The sequence below is a fragment of the Macaca thibetana genome, chromosome 9, assembly GCF_024542745.1.
Source record: "Macaca thibetana thibetana isolate TM-01 chromosome 9, ASM2454274v1, whole genome shotgun sequence".
Taxonomy (NCBI): domain Eukaryota; kingdom Metazoa; phylum Chordata; class Mammalia; order Primates; family Cercopithecidae; genus Macaca; species Macaca thibetana.
Genome location: NC_065586.1, coordinates 65,097,556 through 65,113,640, shown reverse-complemented (window position 1 = coordinate 65,113,640; position 16,085 = coordinate 65,097,556). Strand labels below are relative to the sequence as shown.

At 44.1% G+C, this 16,085-nt stretch overlaps 1 protein-coding gene and 1 pseudogene across 5 annotated transcripts in view; one reads left to right on the top strand and one right to left on the bottom strand.

Moving 5' to 3' along the window:
- Nucleotides 1-16,085, bottom strand: part of SLC25A16 (solute carrier family 25 member 16) — a 51,038-nt gene that overhangs the window by 20,728 nt on the left and 14,225 nt on the right. For 3 of the 5 annotated variants that reach the window (XR_007728969.1, XM_050805241.1, XM_050805244.1), the window contains exons 3-4: nucleotides 12,644-12,777; nucleotides 9,386-9,449 (exon numbers count right to left, since the gene is read on the bottom strand). Coding sequence is in view for 2 of the 5 variants with exons in the window: in XM_050805241.1 (XP_050661198.1) it covers nucleotides 9,386-9,449; nucleotides 12,644-12,777 (198 nt within the window). In the remaining 3 variants the exon portion in view is untranslated. The other 2 variants (XM_050805243.1, XM_050805242.1) reach the window with 2 other exon arrangements.
- Nucleotides 3,700-4,578, top strand: LOC126963178 (60S ribosomal protein L26-like; annotated as a pseudogene).

The following is a 16,085-nucleotide window of genomic DNA, read 5'->3' as shown; positions in this document are numbered from 1 at the left end:
CCCCTTGCCCCCCATCTGTTTCCTGCATATCAAAGCTTACAAATTTGAATTAAAAGGGAAGCACAATCAGAGAATTACTGAAGAAGAATATGTAACAACGTGGGAATTCAGCTTGCCTGGTGCTAGTATTCAGACTGACATCCATAACAATCATTCAGAGGGTGACTGAGGTTTTCAATTCATGAAGCTACAGTCTCCCATTGGGCCTCTTTTCTCCATTCACACACTCCTTACTATTCTATCTAACAGTTCTTTTAAGAAGGCCAAAAAAGCCCTCGATGAACAAATAAGGCAAATCAGAAATTACTTACCTTGAATAGTGATGGTAACAGCTTTCTTCTTCCCTCAGTTTACAACTACAATCCAATACAAATAGTAGAATATCTTTACCTACCAGGAAGCAATGAGACTCAATCAAGCTGAGACTTGCTTTCAATTTTTATGAATGTGCAAACTCTTCTCTTTCCCTCCCTTAAGTCAAGAAACTGAGGACATAAAGATGAATCTAAACAAAGTCAGACTTTTTTCTCTAAATTCTCATCATCTTACTGTCTCTATAGTCTAGAATCCCAGGAGTTATGGGAAACCTGAGAATATATTTTAACCAGCAATTACATTAGGGATCATATTTAGAAAGTATGGTAAATATGAATTATTTATTGCATTCCAGAAAGAAACACAAAACACTTTTTTTCTTCTTTTTGTTGAGATGGTGTCTCGCTCTGTCACCCAGCCTGGAATGCAGTGGTGTGATCACTGTACACTGCAGCCTCAAACTCCTGAGCTCAAATGTTCCTCCTACCTCAGCCTCCCAAGTTGCTGGGATCACAGGTGTGCATCACCCCACCCAGCTACAAAGGATTTCTTAAAAAAGGAACTAACATTACAAAGAGAGAGTAAAAGGAAAGAAGAAATCAATATTAGAAATTGCATAATACAGGACATTTACAGACCCTCATCAATTCATCCTTTTCTGCAACTTCTCAATGAATACGGTAGTGGATTTGTTTTCAAAGATGGCTTCTCACCACCCTCCATCTCCATCTGAGGCTGACATAGTGGGAGCAGCATCCAGAGTCCATGTACATATTCAAAGAGATTAAAGTATAACAAAAATACATAGATTCTAAATACATACTTTAGACAAAAGAAGGGCTCCAAGCATCATAGATACAAAAGCTAAGCCACAAAGCTAAGCAAATTGGTCTGGAGTAGGAGTCCAAGGAAGTCCAATTCTACAATAGTTTGTCCCTTGGAAACACGTTACTACTTTGAGGTTGACTAAATATCAGTTATGAACAACCAAAATACACCTGTCGATAGTTGTGTGCAATCTCTGATGAGTATGACAACTAAAATTATGTTCTTAGAGTAGGTTCTAGGTAGAAAAAATTCAGTTATGACACTCATGAGCCACAATAGAAACCATTATAACACAAATGAATAACTGTACATCTTTTTCTTCTTACTTCTAACATTTTTTTTTTTCCCCGAGATGGAGTCTTGTTCTGTTACCCAAGCTGGAATGCAGTGATGTGATCTCGGCTCATTGAAACCTCCACCTCCCAGGTTCAAGCAATTCTCCTGCCTCAGCCTCCCAAGTAGTTGGGATTATAGGCGTGCACCAAGACACCCGGCTAATTTTTGTATTTTTAGTAGAGATGGAGTTTCACCATGTTGGCCAGGCTGGTCTTGAACGCCTGCTCTCATGATCCACCCCACCTTGGCCTCCCAAAGTTCTGGGATTACCCACCGTGCCCTGCCTTTATTTTTATTTTTGAGGAAATGGGGTCTCATTGTGTTGCCCAGGCTGGTCTTGAATTCCTGAGCTCAAGCAATCCTCCCTCCTTAGCCTCCCAAAGAACTGGGTTTATAGAGTATATGCCTTTTGTACAGGATTCTCACATAGAAATCACAGATCTCTAATACCTGTACAATGTAAGTCAAAAACCCAAAGGGCTTAAGAGTAGAGGTCTAAGCATCATGCCACTCCCCCACTCCCACAAATCAGGACTCAAATTCTATTAATTGGGACTTACCTACATTCCAATTTTCAAAAATTCAAGAATTGGACTACCAGCTCAGAAGAGCAATTTTTCCAAACATGTAGGAAGCTTGTTGCTTTTGAATTCTGGATCAGAGCTCAAGGGAGATAGAATTCCCCCTTTTTTTTTTTTTAACTTTTTCTTTTTTTTTTTTTTTTTTTTTTTTTTGAGACAGTCTCATTTTGTCACTGTGCCCAACCTAGAATTCCCCTTTTTTTTTTTTTTTTTGAGACCAAGTCTCGCTCTGCCACCCGGGCTGGAGTGCAGTGGCCGGATCTCAGCTCACTACAAGCTCCGCCTCCCGGGTTCACACCATTCTCCTGCCTCAGCCTCCCGAGTAGCTGAGACTACAGGCGCCCGCCAACTCACCCGGCTAGTTTTTTGTATTTTTTAGTAGAGACGGGGTTTCACCGTGCTAGCCAGGATGGTCTCGATCTCCTGACCTCATGATCCACCCGTCTCGGCCTCCCAAAGTGCTGAGATTACAGGCTTGAGCCACCGCGCCCGGCTAGAATTCCCTTTTAAATATAAAAGTATTTGGAAGGCCAGGTGCAGTGGCATGTGTCTGTAGTCCTAGCTACTTGGGAGGTTGAGATGGCAGGAATGCTTCAGGTCAGGAGTTCAAGACCAGTGTGAGCCACATAACCTCTTTTTTTTTCTGTCTCTACAAAAAAAGTTAAAATTAGCCAGGCACGATGGCATGTGCCTGCAGTCCCGGCTACCCAGGAGGCTGAGCGGGGAGGACTGCTTGAGCCCAGGAGTTAGAGGTTGCAGTGAACTAGCATCTCACCACTGCACTCCAGCCTGGGCAACAGAGCAAAATCCTGTCTCTGAAAAAAAGAAAACAAAATTTATTTGGGAAAGGTGCCTCCAAGCCTCTTTGAGATTCTCAAAGTCCAGTGAGCATGTGGTTCTAATAATCTTTGGAGTATACCGTACAGTCATCTGATTGCAGATGTCCAGCCTCTGCTGTGATCGGCTACTGCCTTTGCCATAGTCGTTGTTAAATATTTTGAATATCACCATTATTTACAACTAAAATATTCCCTACATTACAAATGAAACGAAAAGGAGAATAAAGAATTCAGGTTGCTGACTTAAAAGCATGCACTGGTATGGAAGGATTAATAACATTCCCTTGTGTTCATGGAGGACTTCAGATCTCTCAGACTGTTTTTACAGCAATTCTTTACACTGACCCTCAGAACAACTGAGATAGAGGAGAAAGATTGGGAAAAAGAAGGGTTGTGGGAAAGAGAGCGAGAGAAACCACAAGCTCCACTTTAACAAACATAGAGGCAAGTTACAGAGGTTTTGGGTGATCTGCCCATGGTCAAAGGGAAGGTGAGTAATGGAGGCCAGGCAGGATCCCAGCAAGTGTTCTGTCCACTCAACCACCAAGCTTTGGACCGGAACATCAAGTAGGAGCAGACCAAAGAGCGCAACAAGCGGAACTCAGCTCATCACTTCTAGGTTGTAACACTTTCCTTCTTTTTTCTCTACTCTTTATCTTGTCACGTTTAGTTCCATGGAAACTGGCAGAGCCAGATGGATTTCAGACAACTAAAACATATGTGGGGAAAGGAGACCTTCCTTAAAAATACAAACCCTTCTCTTCCCTTCTGCAGCCATCACCGAAGCAGGAGCAGCCAAAATGAAATTCAATCCCTCTGTGACTTCCAATCGAGGCAAGAACTGCAAAAGGCATTTCAATGCAACTTCCAACATTAGCAGGAAGATTATGTCTTCCCCTCTTTCCAAAGAGCTGAGACAGAAGTACAATGTGTGATCCACGCCTATCCGAAAGGTTTTGATGAAGGTCAGGTTGTATGAGGACACTATAAAAGTCAGCAAATTGGCAAAGTAGTCCAAGCTTACAGGAAGAAACATGTCATCTACAATGAATGGGTGCAACGGGAAAAGGCTAATGGCACAACTGTCCATGTAGACGTTCACCACAGCAAGGTGGTTCTCACTAGGCTAAAACGGGACAAAGATGGCAAAAAGATTCTTGAACAGAAAGCCAAATCTCACCAAGTAGGAAAGGAAAAGGGCAAATACAAGGAAGAAACAATTGAGAAGATGCAGGAATAAAGTAATCTTATATACAAGCTTTGGTAAAAACTTGAAACAAAAAAAAGAAAATACAAACCTTGATCTCAATCTATAGGTTTCCTTTTGCTGGCCAACTGAGATTTAGTATGTATTGGATTGTAGTTGTAGGACGAGGGACAGGAAAAAAGTTTTTAAAAAGCTTTAAAATAAGCTACGTTAAAATGATCATAAAAAACACAACTTTTTACTTTAGCAAATATAAAATTTCCGAAGTTACATTTAGAAGCCTTATCAAAAGTAGAGGAGCAAAGATACCAGACATAAATTAATCATAAGATCCAGTTCAAGCATTTCAATCACAGGAGAAAACTATAAATTGTAATTTATACAAAGTCTAGCTCTGTTGCCAAGGCTGGAGTGCAGTGGCGCGATCTGGGCTCACTGAAACCTCTACCTCCCAGGTTCAAGCGATCCTCCTGCCTCAGCTTACCAAATAGCTGGGATTGGCCGGGCGCGGTGGCTCAAGCCTGTAATCCCAGCACTTTGGGAGGCCGAGACGGGCGGATCACAAGGTCGGGAGATCGAGACCACAGTGAAACCCCGTCTCTACTAAAAAATACAAAAAATTAGCCGGGCGCGGTGGCGGGCGCCTGTAGTCCCAGCTACTCAGGAGGCTGAGGCAGGAGAATGGCGGGAACCCGGGAGGCGGAGCTTGCAGTGAGCCGAGATCGCGCCACTGCACTCCAGCCTGGGCAACAGCGTGAGACTCCGTCTCAAAAAAAAAAAAAAAAAAAAAAAAAAAAAAACAAATAGCTGGGATTACAGGCGCCGACCACCATGCCTGGCTAATTTTATTTATTTTTACCACAGACAGGGTTTTACCATGTTGGCTAGGCTGGTCTCAAACTCCTGACCTCAGGTGATTCACCCGCCTTGGTCTCCCAAAGTGTTGGGATTACAAGCAAGAGCTACCGTGCCTGGCCCTGAATTAAATTTTTAACAGGAGGATTATAACCTGATTATAGGCCAGGCACCATGGCTCACGCCTGTAATCCTAACACTTTGGGAGGCTGAGGCGGGTGGATCACCTGAGGGCAGAAGTTCGAAACCAGGCCAGGTGCGGAGACTCACACCTGTAATCCAGCACTTTGGGAGGCCGAGGCAGGCAGATCATCTGAGGTCAGGAGTTTGAGACCAGCCTGGCCAACATATTGAAACCCCGTCTCTACTAAAAATACAAAAATTAGCCAGGCATGTGGCACATGCCCGTAATCCCAACTACTCGGGAGGCTGAGGCAGAAGAATCTCATGAACCCAGGAAGCAGAGGTTGCAGTGAGCTGAGATCCCACCACTGCACTCCAGCCTGGGCAACAGAGGGAGACTCCGTCTCAAAAAAAAAAACAAGAAAAACGAGAATTGCAAAGCGATATACAGGATGCGCGCGGTGGCTCCTGCCTGTAATCCCAGCACTTTGGAGAGCCAAGGTGGGCAAATCACCTGAGATCAGGAGTTCGAGACCAGCCTGGCCAATATGGTGAAACCCCGTGTCTCTACTAAAAATACAAAAATTAGCCAGGCATGTGGCACGTGCCTGTAATCCCAGCTACTCGGAAAGCTGAGGCTGAAGAATGGCTTGAACCCAGGAGGCGAGGGTTGCAGTGAGCCAAGATTGTGCCACTATACTCCAGCCTGGGCAACAGAGAGGGACTCCATCTCAAAAAAAAAAAAAAAAAGTGATATACAAAATAACACATCGTAAAATTTGGAAACTTTCTAACATTGCTCTTCTGTAAACTGAAGACAAATCATAGAGCTTTCCTAATAATGTTGTCCTGTGGACTCCATGTCGAGTGTCCAAATATTATATGTCAAGAGTTCTATCAGCCAGGCTGAGTGCAAACTCATCCCACCACTCAGCCTGGGTGAAAGAACAAGAGCCTATCTCAAAAAAAAAAAAGGAAAGAGAGAAAAAGGAGAGAAAGAAGAGAAGGGGAGAGGAGGGAAAGAGGGGAGGGGAGGGGAGGGAAGGGAAGCGAAGGGAAGCGAAGGGAAGTGAAGGGAAGGGGAGGGGAGGGAAGGGAAGCGGAGGGAAGGGAAGCGAAGGGAAGGGAAGGGAAGGTAAAGGAAAGGAAAGGAATGTTGGGAGAATTTGACTCAAAATTTGAATTTTCAAATGGGTGCAGTAGTGTGTGCCTCTAGTCCCAGCACTTTGGGAGGCTGAGGCAGGAAGATCACTTGAATCCAGGAGTTTAAGCCATCCTGGGCAACAGAGCAAGACTCCATCTCTAAAATAACCTTTTTTTGGCAAAAAAGTTATGTGAGTGAATAATGTTGGCACAACTGACAAGTCATATGTAAAACTTATTCCATCCATCCCTCACTCCCTCTATAAAAGTAAACATAAGATCAACATGCCAAAACAAATAGTTTTAGTAAAGAAACATGACTAGGGCTGGGCACAGTGGCTCACACCTATAATCCTACACTTTGAGAGGCCAAAGCGGGTGGATAACCTGAAATCAGGAGTTCGAGACCAGCCTGGCCAACGTGGCGAAACCCCATCTCTACTAAAAATACAAAAATCAGCCAGGCATGGTGGCGTGAGCCTGTAATCCCAGCTACTGGGGGGCTGAGGCAGAAGAATCGCTTGAACCTGGGAGTCAGAGGTTGCAGTGAGCTGAGATCGTGCCACTGCACCCCAGCCTGGGCAACATAGTAAGACTCTGTCTCAAAAAAAAAAAAGAAAAAGAAAAACATGACTAAATGTCTTTAACTTAGAATGGGGAATGAATTTCTACACACAACACAAAATTTAGAAGTTTAACAGAGGAAAAAACTAACATGTTTGGCCATGTAAAACGTCTGTATAGGGAAAAAAATCTTAGATGATTTTTTTTAAAAAATCATAGAACCAAAGGTCAAATCTAAAACTGGGAAATAAAATATTAGCAATCTCTCAAAGAAAAAGAACTAACGTCCCACCTCCCAAACTCATAAAAATGAATTTTGGCTGGCCGGGCGCGGTGGCTCAAGCCTGTAATCCCAGCACTTTGGGAGGCCGAGACGGGCGGATCATGAGGTCAGGAGATCGAGACCATCCTGGATAACCCAGTGAAACCCCGTCTCTACTAAAAAATACAAAAAAAAATTAGCCGGGCGAGGTGGCGGGCGCCTGTAGTCCCAGCTACGCCGGAGGCTGAGGCAGGAGAATGGCGTGAACCCGGGAGGCGGAGCTTGCAGTGAGCTGAGATCCGGCCACTGTACTCCAGCCTGGGCGACAGAGCCAGACTCCGTCTCAAAAAAAAAAAAAAAAAAAAAAAAAATGAATATTGGCCGGGCGCAGTGGCTGAAGCCTGTAATCCCAGCACTTTGGGAGGCCAAGACGGGTGGATCACGAGGCCAGGAGATCGAGACCATCCTGGGTAACACAGTGAAACCCCGTCTCTACTAAAAAATACAAAAAAACTAGCCGGGCGAGGTGGCGGGCGCCTGTAGTCCCAGCTACTCGGGAGGCTGAGGCAGGAGAATGGCCTGAACCCAGGAGGCGGAGCTTGCAGTGAGCTGAGATCCGGCCACTGCACTCCAGCAAGGGGGACAGAGTGAGACTCCGTCTCAAAAAAAAAAAAAAAAAAAAAAAAAGAATATTTAAAAAACAGAAATAGGCCAGGTGAGAATTTGAGGAGTTTGAGATCAGCCTGGGCAACATGACAAATGCCCGTCTCTACAGAAAATACAAAAATTGGCCGGGTGCAGTGACTCACGCCTGTAATCCCAGCACTTTGGGAGGCCAAGGCAGGCAGATCACGAGGTCAGGAGATCGAGACCATCCTGGCTAACACGGGAAAACCCCATCTCTACTAAAAATACAAAAAATTAGCCGGTCGTGGTGGCGGGGGCCTGTAGTCCCAGCTACTGGGAGGCTGAGGCAGGAGAATGGCGTGAACCCGGGAGGCGGAGCTTGCAGTGAGCCGAGATCACACCACTGCGCTCCAGCCTGGGTAAGAGCAAGACTAGGTCTCAAAAAAATTAAAAAATAAAAATAAAGAAAATACAAAAGGGCCGGGCGTGGTGGCTCAAGCCTGTAATCCCAGCACTTTGGGAGGCCGAGACGGGCGGATCACGAGGTCAGGAGATCGAGACCATCCCGGCTAACACGATGAAACCCCGTCTCTACTAAAAAATACAAAAAACTAGCCGGGCAAGGTGGCGGGCGTCTGTAGTCCCAGCTACTCGGGAGGCTGAGGCAGGAGAATGGCGTAAACCCAGGAGGCGGAGCTTGCAATAAGCTGAGATCCGGCCACTGCACTCCAGCCTGGGCAACAGAGCGAGACTCCGACTCAAAAAAAAAAAAAAAAAAAAGAAAATACAAAAATTAGCTGGATATGGTGGCATGTGCCTGTAGTCCCAGCTACTTTTGGGAGGCTGAGAGAGGAGGATGGCTTGAGCCTAGAAGGTGAAGGCTGCAGTGAGTTGTGATCACGCCACTGTACTCCAGCCTGGGAGACAGAGCCAGACCCTGTCTCAAAAAAAGAGAAGAGGAGAGGAGAGGAGGGGAGGGGAGGGGAGGGGGAAGGGAAGGGGAGGGGAAGGGGAGGGGAAGGGGAGGGGAAGGGGAGGGGATAAGAGAAGGGAGAGGAGAGGGAAGAGGAGAGGGAAGAGAAGGAAAGGAAAGGAGAAGGAAAGGAATTGCTAATCATGGTTGTCTCTAGGGAATGCAACTATTTTTACTGTATAGGAGTAGTTATTACTATAGTCATAATTCGTTACAATTTTTTTAAAGAAAAAAGATAAATTTTGAAAAGTAATGGCTGGTCCAAGTGAAGTGCAGTGATGTTTAAAACTCATTGATCACAATCAGTTACAGTTTTCTTTGTTTTTTCTCCATTCACACTGTATTACATGACTAGCCTTCAAAAAATTTTTTTAAAATTTTTAAACATTTCCAAAAGTAGAACTGTCAAAGAGAATGCAAGCTTTTCACATAGTTATAAATTGAGACTACTCCTTATCCTCTACTGTAAAAGGACTATTTTTCAGTTGGCGTATGGTAATTTCATATATATAACTGAATATAGAAAAACAACAAATGTGTGCTACTAAATCAATGTCACACTTTTTATTTTAATACATAACTTTTTTTGAGGATGCACCCAGGAAAAAATACAAGTCACAGGACACCTGCAACCTGTGCTTTCCTCAATGCCACTCATATAATCTAAACCAAATTAAGTATTTTAACAGAAAATTAATTTGTCAAAAATAAAATATACCTAACTCCTCTTACCTGCCATAGATCCAGCCATTAATCTGTGCACATGACCCGAAATTCCCAGCTTCGTAGTAATTAACTAGAAAACAAGAACACTGAATTAAATGAGATATTTTTTAAATGCTGCCCATTTTACTGTTTAATAATGAAGATTTATTTCAAGAGTTACAGGACTAATAAAAAGAAAATTAATAATAAATGTGAACGAAATGAGCACAATTAAATACAGCTTGGCAGTATTATATCACAGCAAAGGGGATGTTTCCTCTGCAGTCTCTGCTTTAATTTTTTGTGTTTCTGCAGAAGCAAACTAGCTTAGAATTGCTAAATATATGATACTGTGTATTAAGGAACACAAGCCCTTAACAAGTGACTGAGGGTAGTAGGAATAAATTGTTACTTTTTTTTTTTTTTTTTTTTTTTTTTTTTTTTGAGACGGAGTCTTGCTCTGTGTCCCAGGCTGGATTGCAGTGGTGCAATCTCAGCTCACTGCAACCTTCGCCTCCTAGGTTCAAGAGATTCTCCTGCCTCAGCCTCTCAAGCAGCTGGGACTACAGCCACATGCCACTACGCCTGGCTAATTTTTTATTTTTTAGTAGAGACGAGGTTTCACCATATTGGTCAGACTGGTCTTGAACTCCTGACCTCAGGTGATCCACCCACCTCGGCCTCCCAAAGTGCTGGGATTATAGGTGTAAGCCACCACACCTGGCCTAATTTTTTATTTTTATTTTTTTTAATGCTCTATAGACAATGAAGTCCTGATATACAAATGGTATCAATTCTCTCTGGCTGACTAGCTTAGAATGTTGCTCCCATCTCTGCTGCTTGTTCTTTTTTTTTTTTTTTTTTTTTTTTGAGATGGAGTCTCGCTCTGTCGCCCAGGCTGGAGTGCAGTGGCGGGATCTCCACTCACTGCAAGCTCCGCCTCCTGGGTTCACACCATTCTCCTGCCTCAGCCTCCTGAGTAGCTGGGTTCCACCATGTTAGCCAGGATGGTCTCGATCTCCTGACCTCGTGATGCACCCAGGCTGGAGTGCAATGGCACAATCTTGGCTCACTGCAACTTCCATATCCTGGGTTCAAGCGATTCTCCTGCCTCAGCCTCCTGAGTAGCTGAGATTACAGGCATGTGCCACCACATCTGGCTAATTTTGTATTTTTAGTAGAGAAGGGGTTTCTCCATATTGGTCAGGCTCGTCTCGAACTTCTGACCTCAGCTGATCCTCCCACTTCAGCCTCCCAAAGTGCTATGATTACAAGTGTGAGCCACTGCGCCCAGCCAGTTTCACTATTTTATTTAATAAGAAAATCCAAAGTCACAGTGTTCCTCTCCTACAATTGAGTAACAAAAAGCACACTAAAGGCTGGAGCCCACGGATAGCTTGGGCCCAGGAGTTCCAGATTAGCATGGGCAACACAGTGAGACCCCACCTCTACAAAATGTTTTTTAAAAAATTAGCCAGGCCGGGCCGGGCACGGTGGCTCAAGCCTGTAATCCCAGCACTTTGGGAGGCCGAGACGGGCGGATCACGAGGTCAGGAGATCGAGACCATCCTGGCTAACACGGTGAAACCCCGTCTCTACTAAAAAATACAAAAAACTAGCCGGGCGAGGTGGCGGGCGCCTGTAGTCCCAGCTACTCGGGAGGCTGAGGCAGGAGAATGGCGTAAACCCGGGAGGCGGAGCTTGCAGTGAGCCGAGATCGCGCCACTGCACTCCAGCCTGGGTGACAGAGCCAGACTCCGTCTCAAAAAAAAAAAAAAAAAAAAAAAAAATTAGCCAGGCCTCCTCTCCACCACTGAAAAAGAAAGAAAGAAAGAAAAAAAAATTGGCCGGGCGCGGTGGCTCAAGCCTGTAATCCCAGCACTTTGGGAGGCCGAGACGGGCGGATCACGAGGTCAGGAGATCGAGACCATCCTGGGTAACACAGTGAAACCCCGTCTCTACTAAAAATACAAAAACTTAGCCGGGCGAGGTGGCAGGTGCCTGTAGTCCCAGCTACTCGGGAGGCTGAGGCAGGAGAATGGCGTGAACCCGGGAGGCGGAGCTTGCAGTGAGCTGAGATCCGGCCACTGCACTCCAGCCTGGGTGACAGAGCGAGACTCCGTCTCAAAAAAAAAAAAAAAAAAAAAAAATTAGCTGGGGGTGGTGGCACATGCCTCTAGTGCCAGTTACTTAGGAGGCTGAAGTGGGAGAACTGCTTGAGCCCATGAGGTTAAGGCTGCAGTAAGCCATGACCACATCACTGCACTCCAGTCTAGGAGACAGAGAAACTATCTCAAAAAAGAAAGAAAGAAAGAAAGAATAGAATAGAATAGAATAGAATAGAATAGAATAGAATAGAATAGAATAGAATAGAATAGAATAGAATAGAATAGAGGGAAGGAGGGAAGGGAAACACATTAAAAATATATTAATATTTTATGGATTTATTATCTTCTTTAAAGATACTCTAGCTTTCATTCATTAGGAGTGAACATAAAGAATTTACTTGGCCGGGTGCAGTGGCTATGCCTGTAATCCCAAGACTTTGGGAGGCCAAGGCGGGGGATCACCTGACATCAGGAGTTCCAGACCAGCCTGACCAACATGGTGAAACCCCGCCTCTACTAAAAATAAAAAATTAGCCAGGCATGGTGGTACATGCCTGTAAGAATGTAGGAGGCAGAGATTGCAGTGAGCCAAGATCATGTCATTGCACTCCAGCCTAGGGAACAAAAGTGAAACTCCGTCTCAAAAAATAAATAAATAAATAACTCATAACTGACTAACAATTCTGGAATCAGTAACTCCAAAGACAATTTCTATTTAAAAGCTTAAGCTATCACAAGTCTTATTCCTTTAAAAAGGCATTGCTATATCAAAAGTAACTTTTTGGCCCGGTATCATGGCTCATGCCTGCAAGACCAACACTTTGGGAGGCCAGGAGTTCGAGACAAGCCTGGCCAAAATGGCAAAGTCCTGTCTCTACTAAAAATACAAGAATTGGCCAGGCATGGTGGCACAGGCCTGTAATCCCAGCCACTCAGGAGGCTGAGGCAGGAGAACTGCTTGAACCTAGGAGGTGGAGGTTGCAGTGAGCCTTTCAAAATAGTGTCACTGTACTCCAGCCTGGGCAGCGAGACTCTGTCTCAAAAATAAAAAAAAAAAAAATAGTTAAAATTTTAAAATATGAAACTTTTACATATTTTTAAATGTCCAAAGCAAATGCCTGGTCAAGCATGCACAATATTCAAGAATGCAAAAGAGAAAAGATCAAAGTTTAACTACCGTTTTATAATGCTCAAATGCCATAAACTGGATTGCACCATAGGGAAAGATTCGAATCATCATTGCACCATTTCCTTTATACAATCCAAGGAATCCTTCTTTTTGAGGAACAGCACGCAATGCAGAAAATACTCCTATTTTTAGAGGAAAAATGCTGTTAAAACAGAGAAAATTACCTAAATCTAATTTTTCATGACAACCACAGATAAAGATTAATGTGCCATCACTTGGGATATAATTTTGCTTAAGGGATTACATGAATAGTAATTTCTATAAAACAGCTAAACCTACTAAAAATACAAAATATATCCAAATAATATAAATAAGCACACCCCATATAATATAAAACCTACTGTAGAAACAGCTACAAATTACAACAAATTCTATTTATAATAATAGCAAATTATATTAAACTATAGCAATCTAAAAAATATTAACAATAGAAATATATGCAAGGTCTAGGTTTGCACTAAAGATGATCTACTCTTTTTTTTTTTTTTTTTTTTTTTTTGAGACAGAGTTTCATTCATGTTGCCCCAGCTGGAGTGCAGCGGTGTGATCTGGGCTCCCTGCAACCTCCGCCTCCCTGCACTCTCCGCCTCCCAGGTTCAAATGATTCTCCTGCCTCAGCCTCCCAAGTAGCTGGGATTACAGGTGCCCGCCACCACGCCCAGCTAATTTTTGCATTTTTAGTAGAAACGGGGTTTCACCATGTTGGCCAGGCTGGTCTCGAACTCCTGACCTCATGATCCACCCGTCTCGGTCTCCCAAAGTGCTGGGATTACAGGCGTAACCCACCATGCCTGGCCCTGAAGATGATCTACTCTTATCTGGAAGGATGAAGGCAGGTTTCAGAGGCCTACCCAGATACATGTGTTTTGTTTGTTTACATAAAGAGACTTTTAAATAAAACAAGCAAATAAAAAGATTACCTATTAATACTCTGTAAGTGTGGGGGCAAATTTTCATTATTAGGACACTTTAGGAATAATGATAAACAAAGGGCTCAGTTGTAATCTATATACAGTGATATTCTGAGCTTTCTAACTGACAAGTAAAAAATATAGATATAGATACATCTATATATAGTGATATCTTTATTACTTTATTAACATCGGTCACTAATCCTACAAGCAGTATACAGACTTCTCAAAAACACATGACTACTTCCATTATTCAACAATTTAAATTCAAGTTCCCTTTCAAATTTTTCAAGCAAACTTTTGATCAAATATGAAAGTAGGCCGGGCGCGGTGGCTCAAGCCTGTAATCCCAGCACTTTGGGAGGCCGAGACGGGCGGATCACGAGGTCAGGAGATCGAGACCATCCTGGCTAACACGGTGAAACCCCGTCTCTACTAAAAAATACAAAAAACTAGCCGGACGCGGTGGCGGGCGCCTGTAGTCCCAACTACTGGGGAGGCTGAGGCAGGAGAATGGCGTGAACCCGGGAGGCGGAGCTTGCAGTGAGCTGAGATCCGGCCACTGCACTCCAGCCTGGGCGGCAGAGCGAGACTCCATCTCAAAAAAAAAAAAAAATATGAAAGTAAATCACCAGGCTCATTTCAAATTTTAGACTGCAAATAACCTTTTCAGCCCTTCTCAGTAATTAAAATTGTAGGTACTTATTAACATCCAAAAGATATATCCCAAAAGTATCTCACAATAAGCAGATATCTAAATGTACTAACATTCTGTTAAGAAGAATCCTGGCGTTGCGTGGTGGCTCATGCCTGTAATCCCAGCACTTTGGGAAGACAAGGCAGGTGGATCACCTGAGGTCAGGAGTTTGAGATCAGCCTGGGCAATATGGTGAAACCTCGTCTCTACTAAAAATACAAAAATTAGGCAGGCATGGTGTCCTGCGCCTGTAATCCCAGGTACTCAGGAGGCTAAGGCAGTCTGACCTACATGATGAAACTCTGTCTCTACTAAAAATACAAAAATTAGCTGGAAGTGGTGGCAGGTGCCTGTAATCCCAGCTACTAGGGAGTCTGAAGCAGGAGAACTTTTTGAACCCGGGAGGCGGAGGTTGCAGTGAGCCAAGATTGTGACACTGCACTCCAGCCTGGGCAATCAGTGAAACTCTGTCTCAAAAAAACAAAACAAATTGGGATAAGGAGAAATTTTAAATATACTCCTTCCTTATAATTTGAGGAAAATAATTTTAATCTAAAATAAGAAGTACAACCAGGCACAGTGGCTCATGCCAATAGTCTGAGCACTTTGTGGGGCCAAGGTGAGAGGATCGCTTGACCCCAGGAATTTGACACCAACCAGCCTGACTCAGCCTCCCAAAGTGCTGGGATTACAGGCGTGAGCCACTGCACCTGGCCTTTGTCTTTTTTTTTTTTTTTTTTTTTTTTTGAGACGGAGTCTCGCTCTGTCACCCAGGCTGGAGTGCAGTGGCCGGATCTCAGCTCACTGCAAGCTCCGCCTCCTGGGTTTACGCCATTCTCCTGCCTCAGCCTCCCGAGTAGCTGGGACTACAGGCGCCTGCCACCTCGCCCCGCTAAGTTTTTGTATTTTTAGTAGAGACGGGGTTTCACTGTGTTAGCCAGGATGGTCTCGATCTCCTGACCTCGTGATCCGCCCGTCTCGGCCTCCCAAAGTGCTGGGATTACAGGCTTGAGCCACCGCGCCCGGCCGTCTTTTTTTAATACAGTTTTTTTTTTTTTTTTTTTTGAGACATGGTCTTATTCTGTCACCCAGGCTGGAGTGCAGTGGTGTGATCACAGCTCACAGCAGCCTCTACCTCCTGGGCCCAAGCAATCTTCCTGCCTCAGCCTCCTGAATTGCTGGGACTAAAGGCAAGCGCCACCATGAGACCAGCCTGACCAACATGATGAAACCTCGTCACTACTAAAAATACAAAAATTAGCCCAGCATGGTGGCACGCACCTATAATCCCAGCTACCTGGGAGGCTAAGGTTGAAACCAGGAGGCAGAGGTTGCAGTGAGCCAAGATCGCACTACTGCTCTCTAGCCTGGGTAACAGAGCAAGACTCCATCTCAAAAAATAATAAATACATAAATAAAAGACATATAAAATAAAAACACGTCTTTGATGCCTTGGAAGCAATGTCACACTTTTTATAAGAAGTTGGAGTAGAAGTAATAGTTTTGTCCAATAACGTATCTTTATCATCTGTGAAAAATCATGTTTAAAAAAGCAAAATTTTAGGGGCTGGGTGCAGCTGGGGCTGCTCACGCCTGTAATCCCAGCACTTTGGGAGGCCAAAGTGGGTGGATCATCTGAGGTCAGGAGTTCGAGACCAGTCTGGCTAACATGATGAAACCCTGTCTTTACTAAAAAAAAAAAAAAAAAAAAAAAAAAAATTAGCCAGGTGTGGTGGTGAGCACCTATACTCCCAGCTACTCGGGAGGCTGAGGCAGGAGAATTGCTTGAACCTGGAAGGCCAAGGTTACAGTGAGCCAGATC